This window comes from Hypanus sabinus, chromosome 13, assembly GCF_030144855.1.
Source record: "Hypanus sabinus isolate sHypSab1 chromosome 13, sHypSab1.hap1, whole genome shotgun sequence".
In the NCBI taxonomy this organism is placed as follows: Eukaryota; Metazoa; Chordata; class Chondrichthyes; order Myliobatiformes; family Dasyatidae; genus Hypanus; species Hypanus sabinus.
This window is the reverse complement of record NC_082718.1, coordinates 86,223,898-86,238,942: the sequence shown is the minus strand read 5'-3', so window position 1 is coordinate 86,238,942 and position 15,045 is coordinate 86,223,898. Positions and strand designations below refer to the sequence as shown.

Sequence of the window (15,045 nt, the reverse complement as noted above, 5' to 3'; positions counted from 1 at the left end):
GTCAAACCCCAATTAGGATAAGAAAGAATATGGTGTATGGTCCTTCATTGAGGTAATGCTGCAGCTCTGTAAAACTCTAGTTGGACCACATTTCAGAGTTCAGCTCTAGTTGCCTCATTATAGGAAGGATGTGAAAGTTTTACAGAAGGTGCAGAAGAGCATTATACCAGGATGCAGCATGGACTAGATGGAGCTGTAAGATAATAAAAACCTAGACAGAGTGAACAGCTTGTACACATTTCCCAGGGTGGCAATGGGCTAACACCAGATCACATCCTTTTAAGGTGAGTGGAAGACAGTTTAGGGGAGATGTCAGAGGTAGCGCATTTTTTAAAAAATGCTAAATGCCGGTAAAGCAATGCCAGAGGTGCTGGTCGAGACCGATACCCTGGGGACATTTAAAAGAGTCTTGGATAGGCACAAGGGTGTCAGAATAATACGGGGAAGGGGTTATGGCTGTGTGGGAGAGGGGGGTTAGATTGATCGTGGAGTAGGTTGAAAGGTGGGCTGAAGAGCTCCTACTGTACTGTTCAATTCTATGGGAGAGGACAAAGGAATAGCCATTTTTAACGACGCTGTTAGATTTCCTGAGGCACCCAAGGAAGGTGGACAGGATGGAAGGAAGCCTGTGACCGAATGGACAGCGTTTACCGCTCTCCGGCAGATTCCGTCCGTCCGGAGCCCCAGGCCCCGCTGCCGCATGCTCACTGCCCACCTGGTCGCCATCACCTCGACCCTTCCTGGGTTCCTTCTCCACGGGGCCGCCCTCGCTCCGGATTACTTTGGTTTTCCTTTTCTTCACTGATTCCGTGGACATTGCGGGGCGCCGACTCCAAACAACAACCCGGAAGAGCTTCAGGCTCCGACGGAAGGGGACAGTGACGGCGAGGGGCGCACGGTCAGGAAATGGAGGAGTCCTCCCCCACCTGCCGGGGGCGCTGCAGTTCGGCGACTGCTCCTCCCCACCTGGCGGGGGCGCTGCAGTTCGGCGACTGCTCCTCCCCACCTGCCTGGGGCGCCGGAGTTCGGTGACTGGTCCTCCCCACCTGCCTGGAGCGCGGAGTTCGGCGACTGGTCCTCCCCACCTGCTTGGGGCGCTGCGGCTGCTGAGAGCTGAAGAGTTTCCTGTCCATCGCCTGCGGGAGGCGCTGTTGGAGAAGAGACGAGGAGCTCTTGAAATGCTGAAACATTGCATTTCAATGCACGGGCAAAAAATACATTTTTTTTGTTTGTAATTAAAATTTCATGAACTGGATTCTGCCCTTATCTTAATCAAATTGTGGTTTTGTTACTGAGAGAGTGAAATTATGTTGTTGTGTTCTTTGGATCATACTTATTGAAATGTTTAGTTGCTTTGGTTAACTCCAGGAAAAGTTCTGGGGCAAAGTAAGTCATAACATCTCTTTAAAATAATTGAACAGTTATTAAATTTTTTTTCAGCTGGGAAAGTAACTTACAAGTCACAGTTGACTTAATTGTGATATGCACAAGTAAATTTGTACACAAGTGTGATTAAAAACCTATTTACAGCAGTATTACAGGCACATAAGCAGCATTTACAAGAAAATGTAAATCAACCATAAAACTGGAAGTTATTATTTGCAAACAAATTATCAGGTTTGACCTGTCTTCCTCCTGAGTAGTGCTGGTTAGGTGCCAAGTGAATTGAAAGTCTCAGAGCGTACTTGTTAACTTCTCTGTTTGGTTTTGTCGTTGTGACATTATCAGCTCAAACTTGGGCAACAGAATAAGCTGCTGGAGGAACTCGGTGGGTCCAGCAGCGGCTGTGGAAACTGAGGGGTGGTTGATGTTCAGGTTGAGAATCCCACAAACACGAGGAAATCTGCAGATGCTGGAAATTCAAACAACACACAAAATGCTAATGGAACACAGCAGGCCAGGCAGCATCTATAAGGGTCTGAAGCACTGTCGATGTTTTGGGCCGAGACCCTTTGTCAGGACTAACTGAAAGGAGAGGTACTAAGAGATTTGAAAGTAGTGGGGGGAGGGGGAAATGCGAAACGATAGGAGAAGACCGGAGGGGGTGGGATGAAGCTAAGAGCTGGAAAGGTGATTGGTGAAAGTGATACAGAGCTGGAGAAGGGAAAGGATCATGGGACGGGAGGCCTGGGGAGAAAGAAAGGGGGAGGGGGGAGCACCAGCAGGGTGATGGGCAGAGAGAGAGAAAAAAACAAACAACTAAGTATGTCAGGGATGGGGAAGAAGGGGAGGAGGGGCATTAACGGAAGTTAGAGAAGTCAGTGTTCATGCCACCAGGTTGGAGGCTACCCAGCCGGTATATAAGGTGTTGTTCCTCCAACCTGAGTGTGGCTTCATCTTGACAGTAGAGGAGGCCATGGATAAACATATCAGAATGGGAATGGGACGTGGAATTAAAATGTGTGACCACTGGGAGATCCTGCTTTCTCTGGCGGACAGAGCGTAGGTGTTCAGTGAAACGTCAAATCATAACCAGGCTCACTACTTCTTCAGCTAGCAGGTATTTGTTTAGATTCTGCTAGCTCACTGAGGTTTCTGCAAGACCCATTTTGTAACTTAACTAATTACCATCTCCTTTTGCCTTTGAATTCTATTGTCCTTTCTATACTTGATCACAGATAAATCTCACCACATATGCCAATGCTATTAAACTGGGTACTGGTTCTGAGTTATTCCCTTTCAATTTGTCTTGCCTTTGAAACATTAACTCTATTCCTCACCTCCAAAAATGCTGCCTGACTGACCAATTTTTGAAACTTTCTCAATATTGCAAAGGCAAGGATACTTAATGTCCAGTGAGATTCCACAAACAGAAATAAATTAATATCTATTTTTATCTCTACCTCTGCCTTAAAACCTTACGTACTGCCCTGTCAGACTTTTCCTGCCCCGCCTGTCGTAGCATCTGCAGACCCCATGGAGGATTTTTCAACCTCCTCAGTCACCCGCAGAACGAGAATGTAATTGAGATCCCTTAATCCCAAAGAACTGCTTGAAAAGAGGTACCTTTGTGGAGTGAGGGGTACCAGGATCTGGAATTTATCCAGTTTAGTTATCGGACCTGGTGCAAAGACCAGGTAGGTGTGGAATATTTCATTTCCATCTCTTTTACCTTGATGAGCAGCAAAGGTATTTTAAGTCAGCTGTCATAATGAAAGGCCTGTGCAGTGGGGGTGGAGATACGTCTCTACTAAAGGAGGTGAAAGGCGTTCCTTCCCTCCGCCAGCCTGCAGGTCACCCTTGGGCAAGGTGTAGCATCTGCTTAGCCCCTGATCAAGGTGACGTGAATCCATGGGAGCAGGTAGTGGATGGTTGTATTAGCAGTTGGTGCAGATCAGAAGTCCTGGTTGCATGACCACTGACACCAGGCAGATGATCTCTGGAGAGTATTGATAATGGCTGTGGTCACCTGTCTCGTAAAGACACTGCCCAGGAGAAGGCTATGGCAAACCACTTCTGTAGAAAAATTTGCCAAGAACAATCATGGTCATGGAAAGACCACGATCACACACATCAAACAACACGGCACATAATGATGATGAATGAAAGACCCCTCCCATCCCTGTCATTCTCATTCTGCCCCTTCCATTAAGCCAAGAATGCAAAGCTGGAGACCATGTACCACCAGGCTCGAGCAGCTTCTGTCCTGAACGGAACTGCAGGCACAGGTTCGTCTGCAGATTGCTGAGGCTGCTTGTTGTTGCCGATAACACCCGCAATCTGCAGGTCATGTCACTCAGGGACTTCGGCTGTAATATATCCTTTATTGAGACTGTATATTTTACTTGTTATCTTTTGTGTTATTTGTCTTGAAGGAGGGACTCGGCCCGAAATGTCGACTGTTTATCCATTTCCATAGATGCCGCCTGACCGGCTGAGATCCCCCACCGTTCTGAGTGTGTTACTCTGGATTTCCAGACTTTCTTGTCTTTATGAGGTACTACGTGTGCTTCGTGCTGTGTATGTGTTTTGCACCTTGGCCCCGGAGTAACGCTGTTTTGTTTGGCTGTATTCATGGGTATTCATATATAGCTGAATGATAATTAAACTTGAACTTGAACTATAACTACTATTTGACACAACTAATGTTGGCAGAATTTCAGGTGGTGACGAGAAGGTGAACAAGAGTGGGAAGATCAGCTGGTTGAGTGGTGTCACGGTGACAAGCATATGCTCAACATCAGAATTGATTGTGAACTTCAGAAAGGGTAAGATGAGGGCATGCACACACACACACCCGTTTTCACCGAGCGATCACAAGTGGAAAGGGTGACCAATTTACCATAAAATAAGATATGGGAGCAGAATTAGGCCATTTGGCCCATCAAGTCTGCTCCACCATTTTGTCATGGCTGATCCAATTTTCCTCTCAGCCCCAATCACCTGCCTTCTCCCCGTATCCTTTCATGCCCTGACCAGTCAAGAATCTATCAACTTCTGCCTTAAATATACATAAAGATTTGACCTCCACAGCTGCCTGTAGTAAAGAATTCCACAGATTCACCACTCTCTGGCTAAAGATATCCCTCTTCATCTCCATTCTAAAAGGTCGCCCCTCTATTCTGAGGTGTCCCTCTGCTTTTAGACTCTTCCACCATAGGAATCATCCTCTCCAATCCACTCTATTGAGGCCTTTCACCATCTGAAAGGTTTCAATGAGGTCCCCCCTCATTCTTCTGAAATCCAGTGAATACAGGCCATGAGTCATCAAACGCTCTTCATATGACAAGCCATTCCATCCTGGAATCATTTTCATGATCCTCCTTTGAGCCCTCTCCAGCTTCAGCATAAACATTCTCGGATGAGGAGCCGAAAAATGTTCACAATACTCCAAGTGAGGCCTCACCAGTGCTTTATAAATTCTCAACATTACATCTTTGCTTTTATATTCTAGCCCTCTTGAAATGAATGCTAATGGTGCATTTGCCTTCCTCACCACAACCTGCAATCTAACCTTTAGGAAATCCTGCACAGATACTCCCAAGAATATCTGTGCTCCAGTTTTTTTGTATTTTTCCTCTACTTAGAAAATAGTCAACCTTTTCATTTCTTGTAGCAAAGAACATGACCTTACACCCTGGAGTCCATCTGCCACTTCTTTGCCCATTCTCCTAATCTGTCTAAATTCTTCTGTAGCCTCTCTACTTCCTCAAAACTACCTATCTCTCCAACTATCTTTATATCATTTGCAAACTTTGCAACAAAGCCATCAATTCCACGATCCAAATTATTGACATATAATGTATAAAGAATTGTCCCAACACAGCCCCCTGTGGAACACCACTAGTCACCGGCAGCCAGTCAGAAAAGTCTCCCTTTATTCCTACTCTTTACCATCAGCCACTGTGTTATCCATGCTAGAATCTTTCCTGTAATACCATGGGCTTGTTAAGCAGTTCATGTATGGGACCTCGTCAAATGCCTGAAAATCCAAGGACACAGCATCAGCCACCTCACCATTGTCCACCTTGCTTGCTATTTCTTCAAAATATCCCATCAGATTGTTAGGCAAGGTTTTCTCTTCAGGAAACCATGCTGACTACAGCCTATTTTATCATGAGCACCCAAGTACCATTTCAAGTTCCTGGGTGTCAACATCTCTGAGGATCTATCCTGGGCCCAACATATTGATGCAATTACAGAGAATGCATGACTGTGGCTGTATTTCATCAGGAGTTTGAGAAGATTTGGTATGTCACCAAAGACGCTCGCAAATTTCTACAGATGTACAGTGGAGAGCATTCTAACCGGGTGATATGGGGCAGGGGAGGAACTGGAGGCCACTGCACAGGATTGAAATAAGCAGCAGAAAGGCCTTGATAGTGGGCACTCACCTCCTCAGCAAGCAGGACATCTTCAAGAAGCGATGCCTCAAAAAGGCAGCATCTATCATTAAAGTACCCCATCACCCAGGGCATGCTCTCTTCTCATTGCTACCACCAGGAAGGAGGTACAGGAGTCTGAAGGCACACACTCAATGGTTCAGGAACAGCTTCTTCCCCTCTGCCATCAGATTTCTGAACACAGCGTCACTACTTTTTTTTCCCTGTCTTTTCAGTGTCTCTCAGCTCACAATAAACTCATTTCCAAAATTATTTTCAACTTAAGAATTGAAATACCTTAAATGTTTTTATGTTTGACAGACCATTGTGAGGAAGGTTAGAGTCACAGAGTCATAGAAAAGTACCATACAGTAAAAGGCCATTTCGCCCATCTAGTCCATGCAGAAACCTTTTAAGCTGCCTACTCCCATCGACTTGAACTGGGGCCATAGCCCTTCATACCCCTACTATCTATGTACCTCTCCAAACTTCTGTTAGACATTGAAAGTGAGCTCACAAACACCACTTGTGTTGGTAGCTCATTTCACACTCTTACAAACCTTAAACATTTCACCTTTCACTCTTAACCCATAATCTCTGGTTGTAGCCCCACCCATCCTTAGTGAAAAAAGCCTTCTAACATTTATCCTGTTGATACACCTTACAATTTTAAATACCTCTATCAAATCTCCTCTTAGTATTCTACGTTCTAAGAAATAAAGTCCTAACCTATTCAATCGTTCCTTATAGCTCAGGTCCTCCAGACCCGGCAACATCCTTGTAAATTGTTTTTGTACTCTTTCAACCTTACTTACATCTTTCCTGTAGGTTGGTGCCCAAACGAAGGCGAAGCTCTTTGAGGCCTAACGCCAACTTGTTTGCTTGCATCTTCGGAAACAGCTCTATTTCCATCTCTAATATCTCTATTTTTCCCACTCAGGATTCTTTTGAAGACCCCGACCTGGAGTTACACGCTGACTACGGTTCTTTGCGGGAATGGGCCCCACTCTCGGGGTTTCACAACTGGCCGTTGTTCGGCATGCCAAGGGCGCAGCCTAACAGCTCTGCTCGCCTTTGGAGGACCGAGTTTTCATTGCTCTGGAGACGGGGCGGGGGGGGGGGGGGGTGATCGGAGGTCGGTGTTCGAGTAGAAGACTGGCGCGTCATGGGAGATGGAAGATCTACGGCTGTGTGCCCAGAGACCCGAGATCTTTGGGCATGGGGCCCGGAAGAAGCGACGCAATGGACTTCTGTCATCATAAACCGGCGAGTTGTTTGTTATGTCTCCCCTCTCGCTGTGAAACGGAGACACCTTTTTCTCCCTTATTAGGGAGAGAGCGCCTGTGGTATGTCGAATACTGGGTGAACAAGTAGCCTTTGGAGTTACTGCAAGTCTGTGTCTTTGCTGCTGCCTTGCTCACGCTTGAGTGCTTGGAGGTGGGTGCTGATGGTTTTTTTGCTGGTGGAGGGAGGCGTGGGGGATTATTGCTTGCACGTGGGAGGGAGGGGAGCTGGGGGAGATATTGGGTTCTCATATTTAACTGTCATTCAGTCTTTGGGGCACTCCTCTGGTTTTGTGGATGTTTGCGAAGAAAAAGCATTTCAGGATGTGTTGTATACATCTCTCTGACATTAAATGTACCTTTGAAATCTTTGAAATTCCACACAATACTCCAAATTAGGCCTCACCATTGTCTTGTAGAACTTCAACATAGCATCCCATCTCCTGTGCTCAATATATTGATTTATGAAGGCCAATGTGCCAAAAGCTTTCTTTATGACCCTATCTACCTGTGACACCACTTTCCATAAGATATAAGAGTAGAATTAGACCATTTAGCCCATTTCATCATGGCTGATCATTTATCATCCCAGCCCAACTCTCCTGCCTTCTCCCCGTATCTCTTTGTGCTCTGACCAATCAAGAATCTATCAACCTCTACCTTAAGTATACATAATGACGTGGCCTCCACAGCTGCCTGTGGCAACCAGTTCCACAGATTCACCACTCTCTGGCTAAAGAAATCCCTTCTCATATCCATTCTAAAAGGATGCTCCTCTGTTCTGAGGAGGTGGCCTCTGGTTCTAGAGTCTCCCACCATAGGAAACATCCTCTCCACATCCACACTATCAAGGCCTTTCGGCATTCGATAAGTTTCAACGAGGTCATGGCTCATTCTTCTGAATACTAGTGAATACAGGCCCAGAGTCATCAAATGCTCTTCATGTGACAAACCATTCAATCTTGGAATCATTTTCGTGAACCTCCTTTGAACCCTCTCCAGAGTCAGCACATCCTTTCTTGGATGAGGAGCCCCAAACTGCCCGCAATACTCCAAGTGTGGCCTCACCAATGTTTTATCAAGTCCCAACATTAATCCTTGCTTTTATATTCTGGTCCTCTTGAAATGAATGTTAACATTGCATTTGCCTTCCTCACCACAGACTCAACCTGCAAATTAACTTTTAAGAAATCCTGTACAAGCACTCCCAAGTCCCTTTGTACCCCAGTTTTCTGTATTTTCTCTCCATTTAGAAAATAGTCACTCCTTTAATTTCTTCTACCAAAGTGCATGGCCTTACAGTTCCCAACACTGTATTCCATCTGCTGCTTCTTTGCCATTTCTCCTGATCCAAGTCCTTCTGTAGACTCTCTACTTCCTCCAAACTACCTGCCCCTCCATCTATCTTCATACCGTCTGCAAACTTTGCAACAAAACCATCAATTCCATCATTGGAATCATTGACATATAACGTAAAAAAAAAAATCCCAACACAGATCCCTGTGGAACACCATTAGCCGCTGGCAGCCAACCAGAAATTGCTCACTATTTCCACTTCTGATCCCTCTATGAGTACTGGTGTGCATTCCCTCATCATACCCTTTCTGAAGTCCACAGTCAGTTCTCTGGTCTTTCTGATGTTGAGTGCAAGGTTGTAGCTGCGACACCTCTCAACTGGCTGATATATCTCGCTCCTGTACTCCCTTTCATCACCATCTGAAGTTCTACCAAGAATAGTTGTGTCATCAGCAAATTTATAGAAGGTACTTGAGCTCTTATGGGTGTAGAGAGAGTAGAGCGGTGGGCTAGGCACACATCCCTGTGGTGCACCAGTTTTGATTGTCAGCGAGATGGAGGTGTTATTGCCGATTCACACAGGTTGTGGTCTTCCGGTTAGGAAGTCAAGATTCCAGTTGCAGAGATAAGTACAGTATTATGATCCAGCAACAATGAATATATAATTGAGACAGGTTTTTTATATCAAATAAAACATTTATTAAACACTGCTAAAAGAAACCCTATAGTAAACAAACGACTAACTTAACCGGAAGTTGGCTGCGATACGGCAGCTCGAACAGTTTTTAAAGTGAGAAATGCGAACTCAGTTCTTTAAAGTAGTATTGCAAAAGTCCAAAATGATTTACAGTCAGTTAGGAGGGACTTTCCTTGAAGCAATACAATCCTCTTTCGTGACGTTACTGCTGATCCCAGCCGAAGTATGCTTTGCCGAGGGATTTACAATTGAAGGAAATAAAACGGCTTAAAGGCCCTGACCTTTCTTTGGCAAAACTCTGCATCCAACTCTTTCTGCTCTTTTAGCAAAGCAGGAGCTATCTCGGATTGCAGGTTACTAACTCCTTGTACGAAGATTAAATAAGGTCGAACCTGTTTACCGCCGACAACAAGTTTACTCGATCCTTCAGCTTCCTGAACTTCGATAATTCTTCACTCTCCGACAGGACTTTGACTGGCAGTGATTTCCAGAACTGCTGGCACAATGATTCTTACAGTAGAAATTAAAACTGCACTTTTAAAATGAAAATGTGTCATAAAATCAAATACGCAGCAGAACGGAGTCACTGATGACTTAAGCCATGAAACTGACCTGCGTCACAAGGAGGGGTCCTCCTTTTATACTCTGTTGAAAAACCCATCACATGACCTCTCACTGGCGGGAAAATTACATCACTCCACCATCACAAGACCATTACATCATGACCAGCAGAGCCTCAATTACATCATGGTCATGTGACAGTCACAAGCTACCCACGGTACATAACACCTCCCTCCAAAAAAATTTTGGTCTGTCCTGAACAAAATTTTAACAACTAACTATTTACAAAAGAAAAAATACAGATGTATAAAATTTACAACATACTAGTATACCTGGTATTATCATATAGCACCTTACAAATTATTACACAGGAGTGTTACAAATGTTAAGATATCACTCCAATAAAAAAAATTACATGGTATGTTCAACATCAAGATAGACAATCAGCAATCACATTATCTTTGCCTTTGATATGAGTTATCAAAATATTGTACTCCTGTAACAATAACCTTTTGTTACTAAATTGGAGTTTGATGTATTTCCTTAACCAAGCCTGGACCTACAACAGAACTAAGGTAGGTCACAGTGGCATGTCTGAATTCACTTTTAGCTAAGTTAATAGTTAAGTTAGCTTTTGAAAGCCTTTCAAATAATTTCTCCACTGCAGTAATGTGTGCTTCCCAATTATTATTTCCTGTAACTAAATGGTCAATATATGCATCTGTACCTTTCAATCCCTGAATCACAGAGTTAATCATCCGCTAGAAAGTACCTGGGGTACTAGGGGATTTCTTCATTCCAAATGGAAGAACATTATATTCATACAACCCAGATGGAGTTACAAATGCAGAAATCTCTCTACCTCTATCTGTTAATGGAACACATCAATACCCTTTCAATAAATCAACCTTTGTAAGGAACTTTGCTTTTCTGACTTTATCTACACAATCATCTACTCTATGAATTGGATATGCATCTGTTTTCATCACAGCATTCACCTGTACAAAACCTAATACTACCGTCTGACTTAGGTACCATAACGCAAGGTGAACTCCAATTCAAATTAGAAGGTCTAATAATATTATTCTCTAGCATATATTTACTTTCTTTCTCAGCAAGTTCACATTTTCCCCTGTTCATCCTATAAGGATGTTGTTTAATGGGTTTGGCATCTCCAGCATCTACATCATGTGAAGCTACTGTGGTTCTTCTAGGAACGTCTGGAAACAAATCCTTATATTTAAAAATTAATTGCTTCATCTGCTGCCTCTGCTCTGGCTGTAAATGTGCTAATTTTTCATTAATATTTTCCAGAATGGTTGAGTTTGTTAATCTGACAGAAACAATGTTGGGTTTAGAACAAGATTCAGATGAATCATCCATTATGTTCCTAGTGAGATCAGACTCGTTATTATTGACCACAGCAGTCACAGTAGCAAACTATTTCTCATAATATGGTTTTATCATATTTATATGGCAAAGTTGTGTTGACCTTTTATGATCTGGAGTTTTTATCACATAATCCACATCATTAATTAGACACAATTTCATAAGGACCATGAAATTTAGCTTGTAAAAGATTTGTTTGCACCTTATCTCTAGGCTTAAATGTCCTCATCCTAGCTTCTTTATCGTGCCAGGTTTTCATTTTCTCCTAAGCCAATTTTAAGTTTTCCCTGGCTAAGATACAAGCTTTGTGTAATCTGTCCTTAAATTTTAAAACATAGTCAAGCAAATTAGTGTGTACCCTTTTATTAATCCATTGTTCTTTTAATAAAGCCAAAGGTCCTCTAACTCTATGCCCAAATACAAGTTCAAATGGACTGAAACCTAATGATTTCTGTACCGACTTCCTTACTGCAAATAGAAGTAAGTGTATACCCGCATCCCAATCATTTTCATTTCCCACACAATACATCTTAATCATAGTCTTGAGGGTAGAATGAAACCTTTCCAAGGCACCTTGCGATTCTGGATGGTATGCAGACGAAGTGATTTGCTTAGCTCCCAATTTATAAACTATTTGTTGAAACAATCCAGACATAAAATTACTGCCTTGATCAGATTGTATTTCCTTTGGCAACCCAAAATAAGTAAAGAATTTTATAAGAGCCTTTATTACAGTTTTAGTTATTATATTCCTAAGTGGTACTGCCTCTGGAAACCTAGGCACAGTGCACATGATAGTCAGCAAGTACCGATAACCAGTTTTTGTATTTGGTAATAGGCCTACACAATCTATAATAATTCTGGAAAACGGTTCACCAAATGCTGGAATAGGTTGCAATGGAACTACTGGAGTAACCTGATTTGGTTTACCCACAATTTGGCAAGTATGACACATTCTTCAAAACGTCACCACATCTTTTCTTAAACCTGGCTGGAAAAAATGTTTTAAAATCTTGTCCACAGTTTTCCTTACCACTTGATGTCCACCCAAGGGCACACTATGGGCTAAATTTAAAACCTCATTTCAATAAACTTTAGGAACAACTATCTGGTGAACAATATTCCACTCATCACTTGCAGGAATTGTAGGTGATCTCCACTTCCTCATCAATACCCCTTTCTCAAAATAATATCCTACTTGCACCTTATCAAGTTCACCATCTGGAAGAGCTTGTTCTTTTAATTTGACAATCTCAGGGTCTCTAATCTGCTCTGCTATCATCTCCTTCCCAGACAGAGACAAATCTTCATGGCCAGACTTACTCCGAGAATCTTGTTCAAAGAATGAAGGTAAGAAGGTTTCTGACACATCCTCAGAACTTGAATCCTGAGTTGAACAGTCATGGGTAACAACCTCATTCTGCACGTCAAACCTTTTAGCCATAGCTCGAGTTACAACACAGGAGTAATTTGTGTTAGAATCCATCCGTGGTCCTCTGATTTTATTGTCAAATGCACTTCAGGAAAAACTTGTCCACCTGCCAAGTCATTACCTAACAATAAAGAAATATCCTTCACAGGTAAGCTAGGTTGTAGTTCTACTTTAACAAGTTCTGTAACTAACCCTGACTTTAAATTTACTTCTTGCAGATGTACAGGCATAAGGGCAATCCCAACACCTCGTATGTAATTTACCTCACCAGTGTCAGACTCATCATTAAACTTTAACACATTGTCTAACATGAGTGATTGATAAGCTCCAGTATCCCTAAGGATTTTTATTGGTACCAGAGTAGATCCTTTTTTAAGGATACAAACCCTTCAGTTATAAAATGAACATATCCCTTCCTAACTTGGTCAGACCCTGACAAAGCTTCATTTGTGTTCATCGAACACTGTGGATTTACAGGTGTTTCAGTATGTTGCACACAAGCATCTTGGACTGCTTCCTTCTCCTTTTTTTTCAACCGGAAACTGCTATTACATGACCAGGTTTCTTACAATAATTACAAATGGGAAAAAACTGTCTTTCCTTCACAGGATTTCCTTTCTCCTTACCTTTCTCACTAACTTTTGATCTAATTTCTGGTTTACCTTGATTCATTGTGTTACTTTTCCTTTTAAAAGTTCTGCCCTGAGGAAATTTATTCTTGTGGATTAAAGCATACTCATCAGCTAATTTAGCAGAGTCCTGCAATGTCGCAATGTCTCTCTCATTTATTTATGTCTTTACTTCATCAGGGATGCTCCTTTTAAATTCCTCCATTAAAATCAGCTCTTTCAATTTATTATAGTCCCCATTTACATTTTTAGAGGAAACCCATCTCTCAAAACACACAGCTTTATTGTCGGCAAATTCCACATAAGTTTTTTCCACAGATTTCTTCAAATTTCTGAATCTTTCTCTATATAGTGCTTCCAGGACTAACTCATACACCTTTAATATGTGTAATTTCACAGTATCATAATCAAGTGCTTGCTCAGCAGTTAAAGCTGTATAAACTTGTTGTGCTTTGCCCTTAATTATGCTCTGTAACAACACTGACCATTTCTCTTTCAGCCACTCTGAAATCAGAGCAATAGTCTCAAAGTGTTGAAAATATTTCTCTGCTTCTGTTTCACTAAATGGAGGGACCAATTTAATTTCCTGAATAACAACAAATGTTTTCCTAGAACCAGAAGACTGATTCTCGGATCTTAATTCCGCCATCGCAAATTCAAAATCTCTCTTTTTACTTTCAGCTTCTAACCTACATCGTTCCAAGTCCGCTTTACTTTGTTCTAACTTCATTTGTTTGATTTGTAACTGCACCTCTAGAGTACTTATTGGAAACATATCTAAAATCGACTCATCAAAATCACCCAAATCTACATAGTGTGATGCGATTTTTCTCTGAATTACAGGCTTTGTTATAGTCTTCGAAATACCTTTAAGTTCCAACCTATTAGCAATCTCAAATACATCACTTTTTCTCGCCTTCGCTAATAACTCCGAATCTGGTGATGCCAGGAAGCCATCAATATTCATTGTTGCCAAATACCACTCACAAGCCAATCAAACAAAAGAATCAGGTATTCCCCTTTCCTAAAACACTGATCGATAATTAAACAAAAGTTTAAACTCAAAAATGGTTCATCCCACAAGCCCCCAATTGTTATGATCCAGTAACAATGAATATATAATTGAGACAGGTTTTTTTATAACAAATAAAACATTTATTAAACACTGCCAAAAAAACCCAAAAGTAAACAAACGACTAACTTAACCGGAAGTCGGCTGCAATACGGCAGCTCGAACAGTTTTTGAAGTGAGAAATGCGAACTCAGTTCTTTAAAGTAGTATTGCAAAAGTCCAAAATGATTTACAGTCAGTTAGGAGGGACTTCCCTTGAAGCAATACAATCCTCTTTCGTGACGTTACTGCTGATCCCAGCCGAAGTATGCTTTGCCGAGGGATTTACAATTGAAGGAAATAAAACGGCTTAAAGGCCCTGACCTTTCTTTGGCGAAAATCTGCTTCCAACTCTTTCTGCTCTTTTAGCAAAGCAGGAGCTATCTTGGATTGCAGGTTACTAACTCCTTGTACGAAGATTAAATAAGGTCGAACCTGTTTACCGCCAACATCAAGTTTCCTCGATCCTTCAGCTTCCTGAACTTCGATAATTCTTCACTCTCCGACAGGACTTTGACTGGCAGTGATTTCCAGAACTGCTGGCACAACAATTCTTACAGTAGAACTTAAAACTCCACTTTTAAAATGAAACTGCATCATAAAATCAAATAACGCAGCAGAACGGAGTCACTGACAAATTAAGCCACGAAACTGACACAGGGAGGGTCTCCTCCTTTTATACCCTGTTGAAAAACCTATCACATGACCTCTCACTGGCAGGAAAATTACATCACTCCACCATCACAAGACCATTACATCATGACCAGCAGAGCCTCAATTACATCATGGTCATGTGACAGTCACAAGATACCCACGGGTACCTAA

At 42.3% G+C, this 15,045-nt stretch overlaps 1 protein-coding gene across 2 annotated transcripts in view; it reads right to left on the bottom strand.

The window, feature by feature from the left end:
• Positions 1-926, bottom strand: part of thoc5 (THO complex 5) — a 56,735-nt gene extending 55,809 nt beyond the window's left edge. The window contains exon 1 of one of the 2 annotated variants that reach the window (XM_059988063.1): positions 716-926. In XM_059988063.1, coding sequence (XP_059844046.1) covers positions 716-817 — 102 coding nt within the window. In that variant the 5' untranslated portion in view covers positions 818-926. The remainder of the gene's footprint in view (positions 1-715) is intronic. The other variant, XM_059988064.1, reaches the window with a different exon arrangement.
• Between the last annotated feature and the right edge of the window lie 14,119 nt (positions 927-15,045).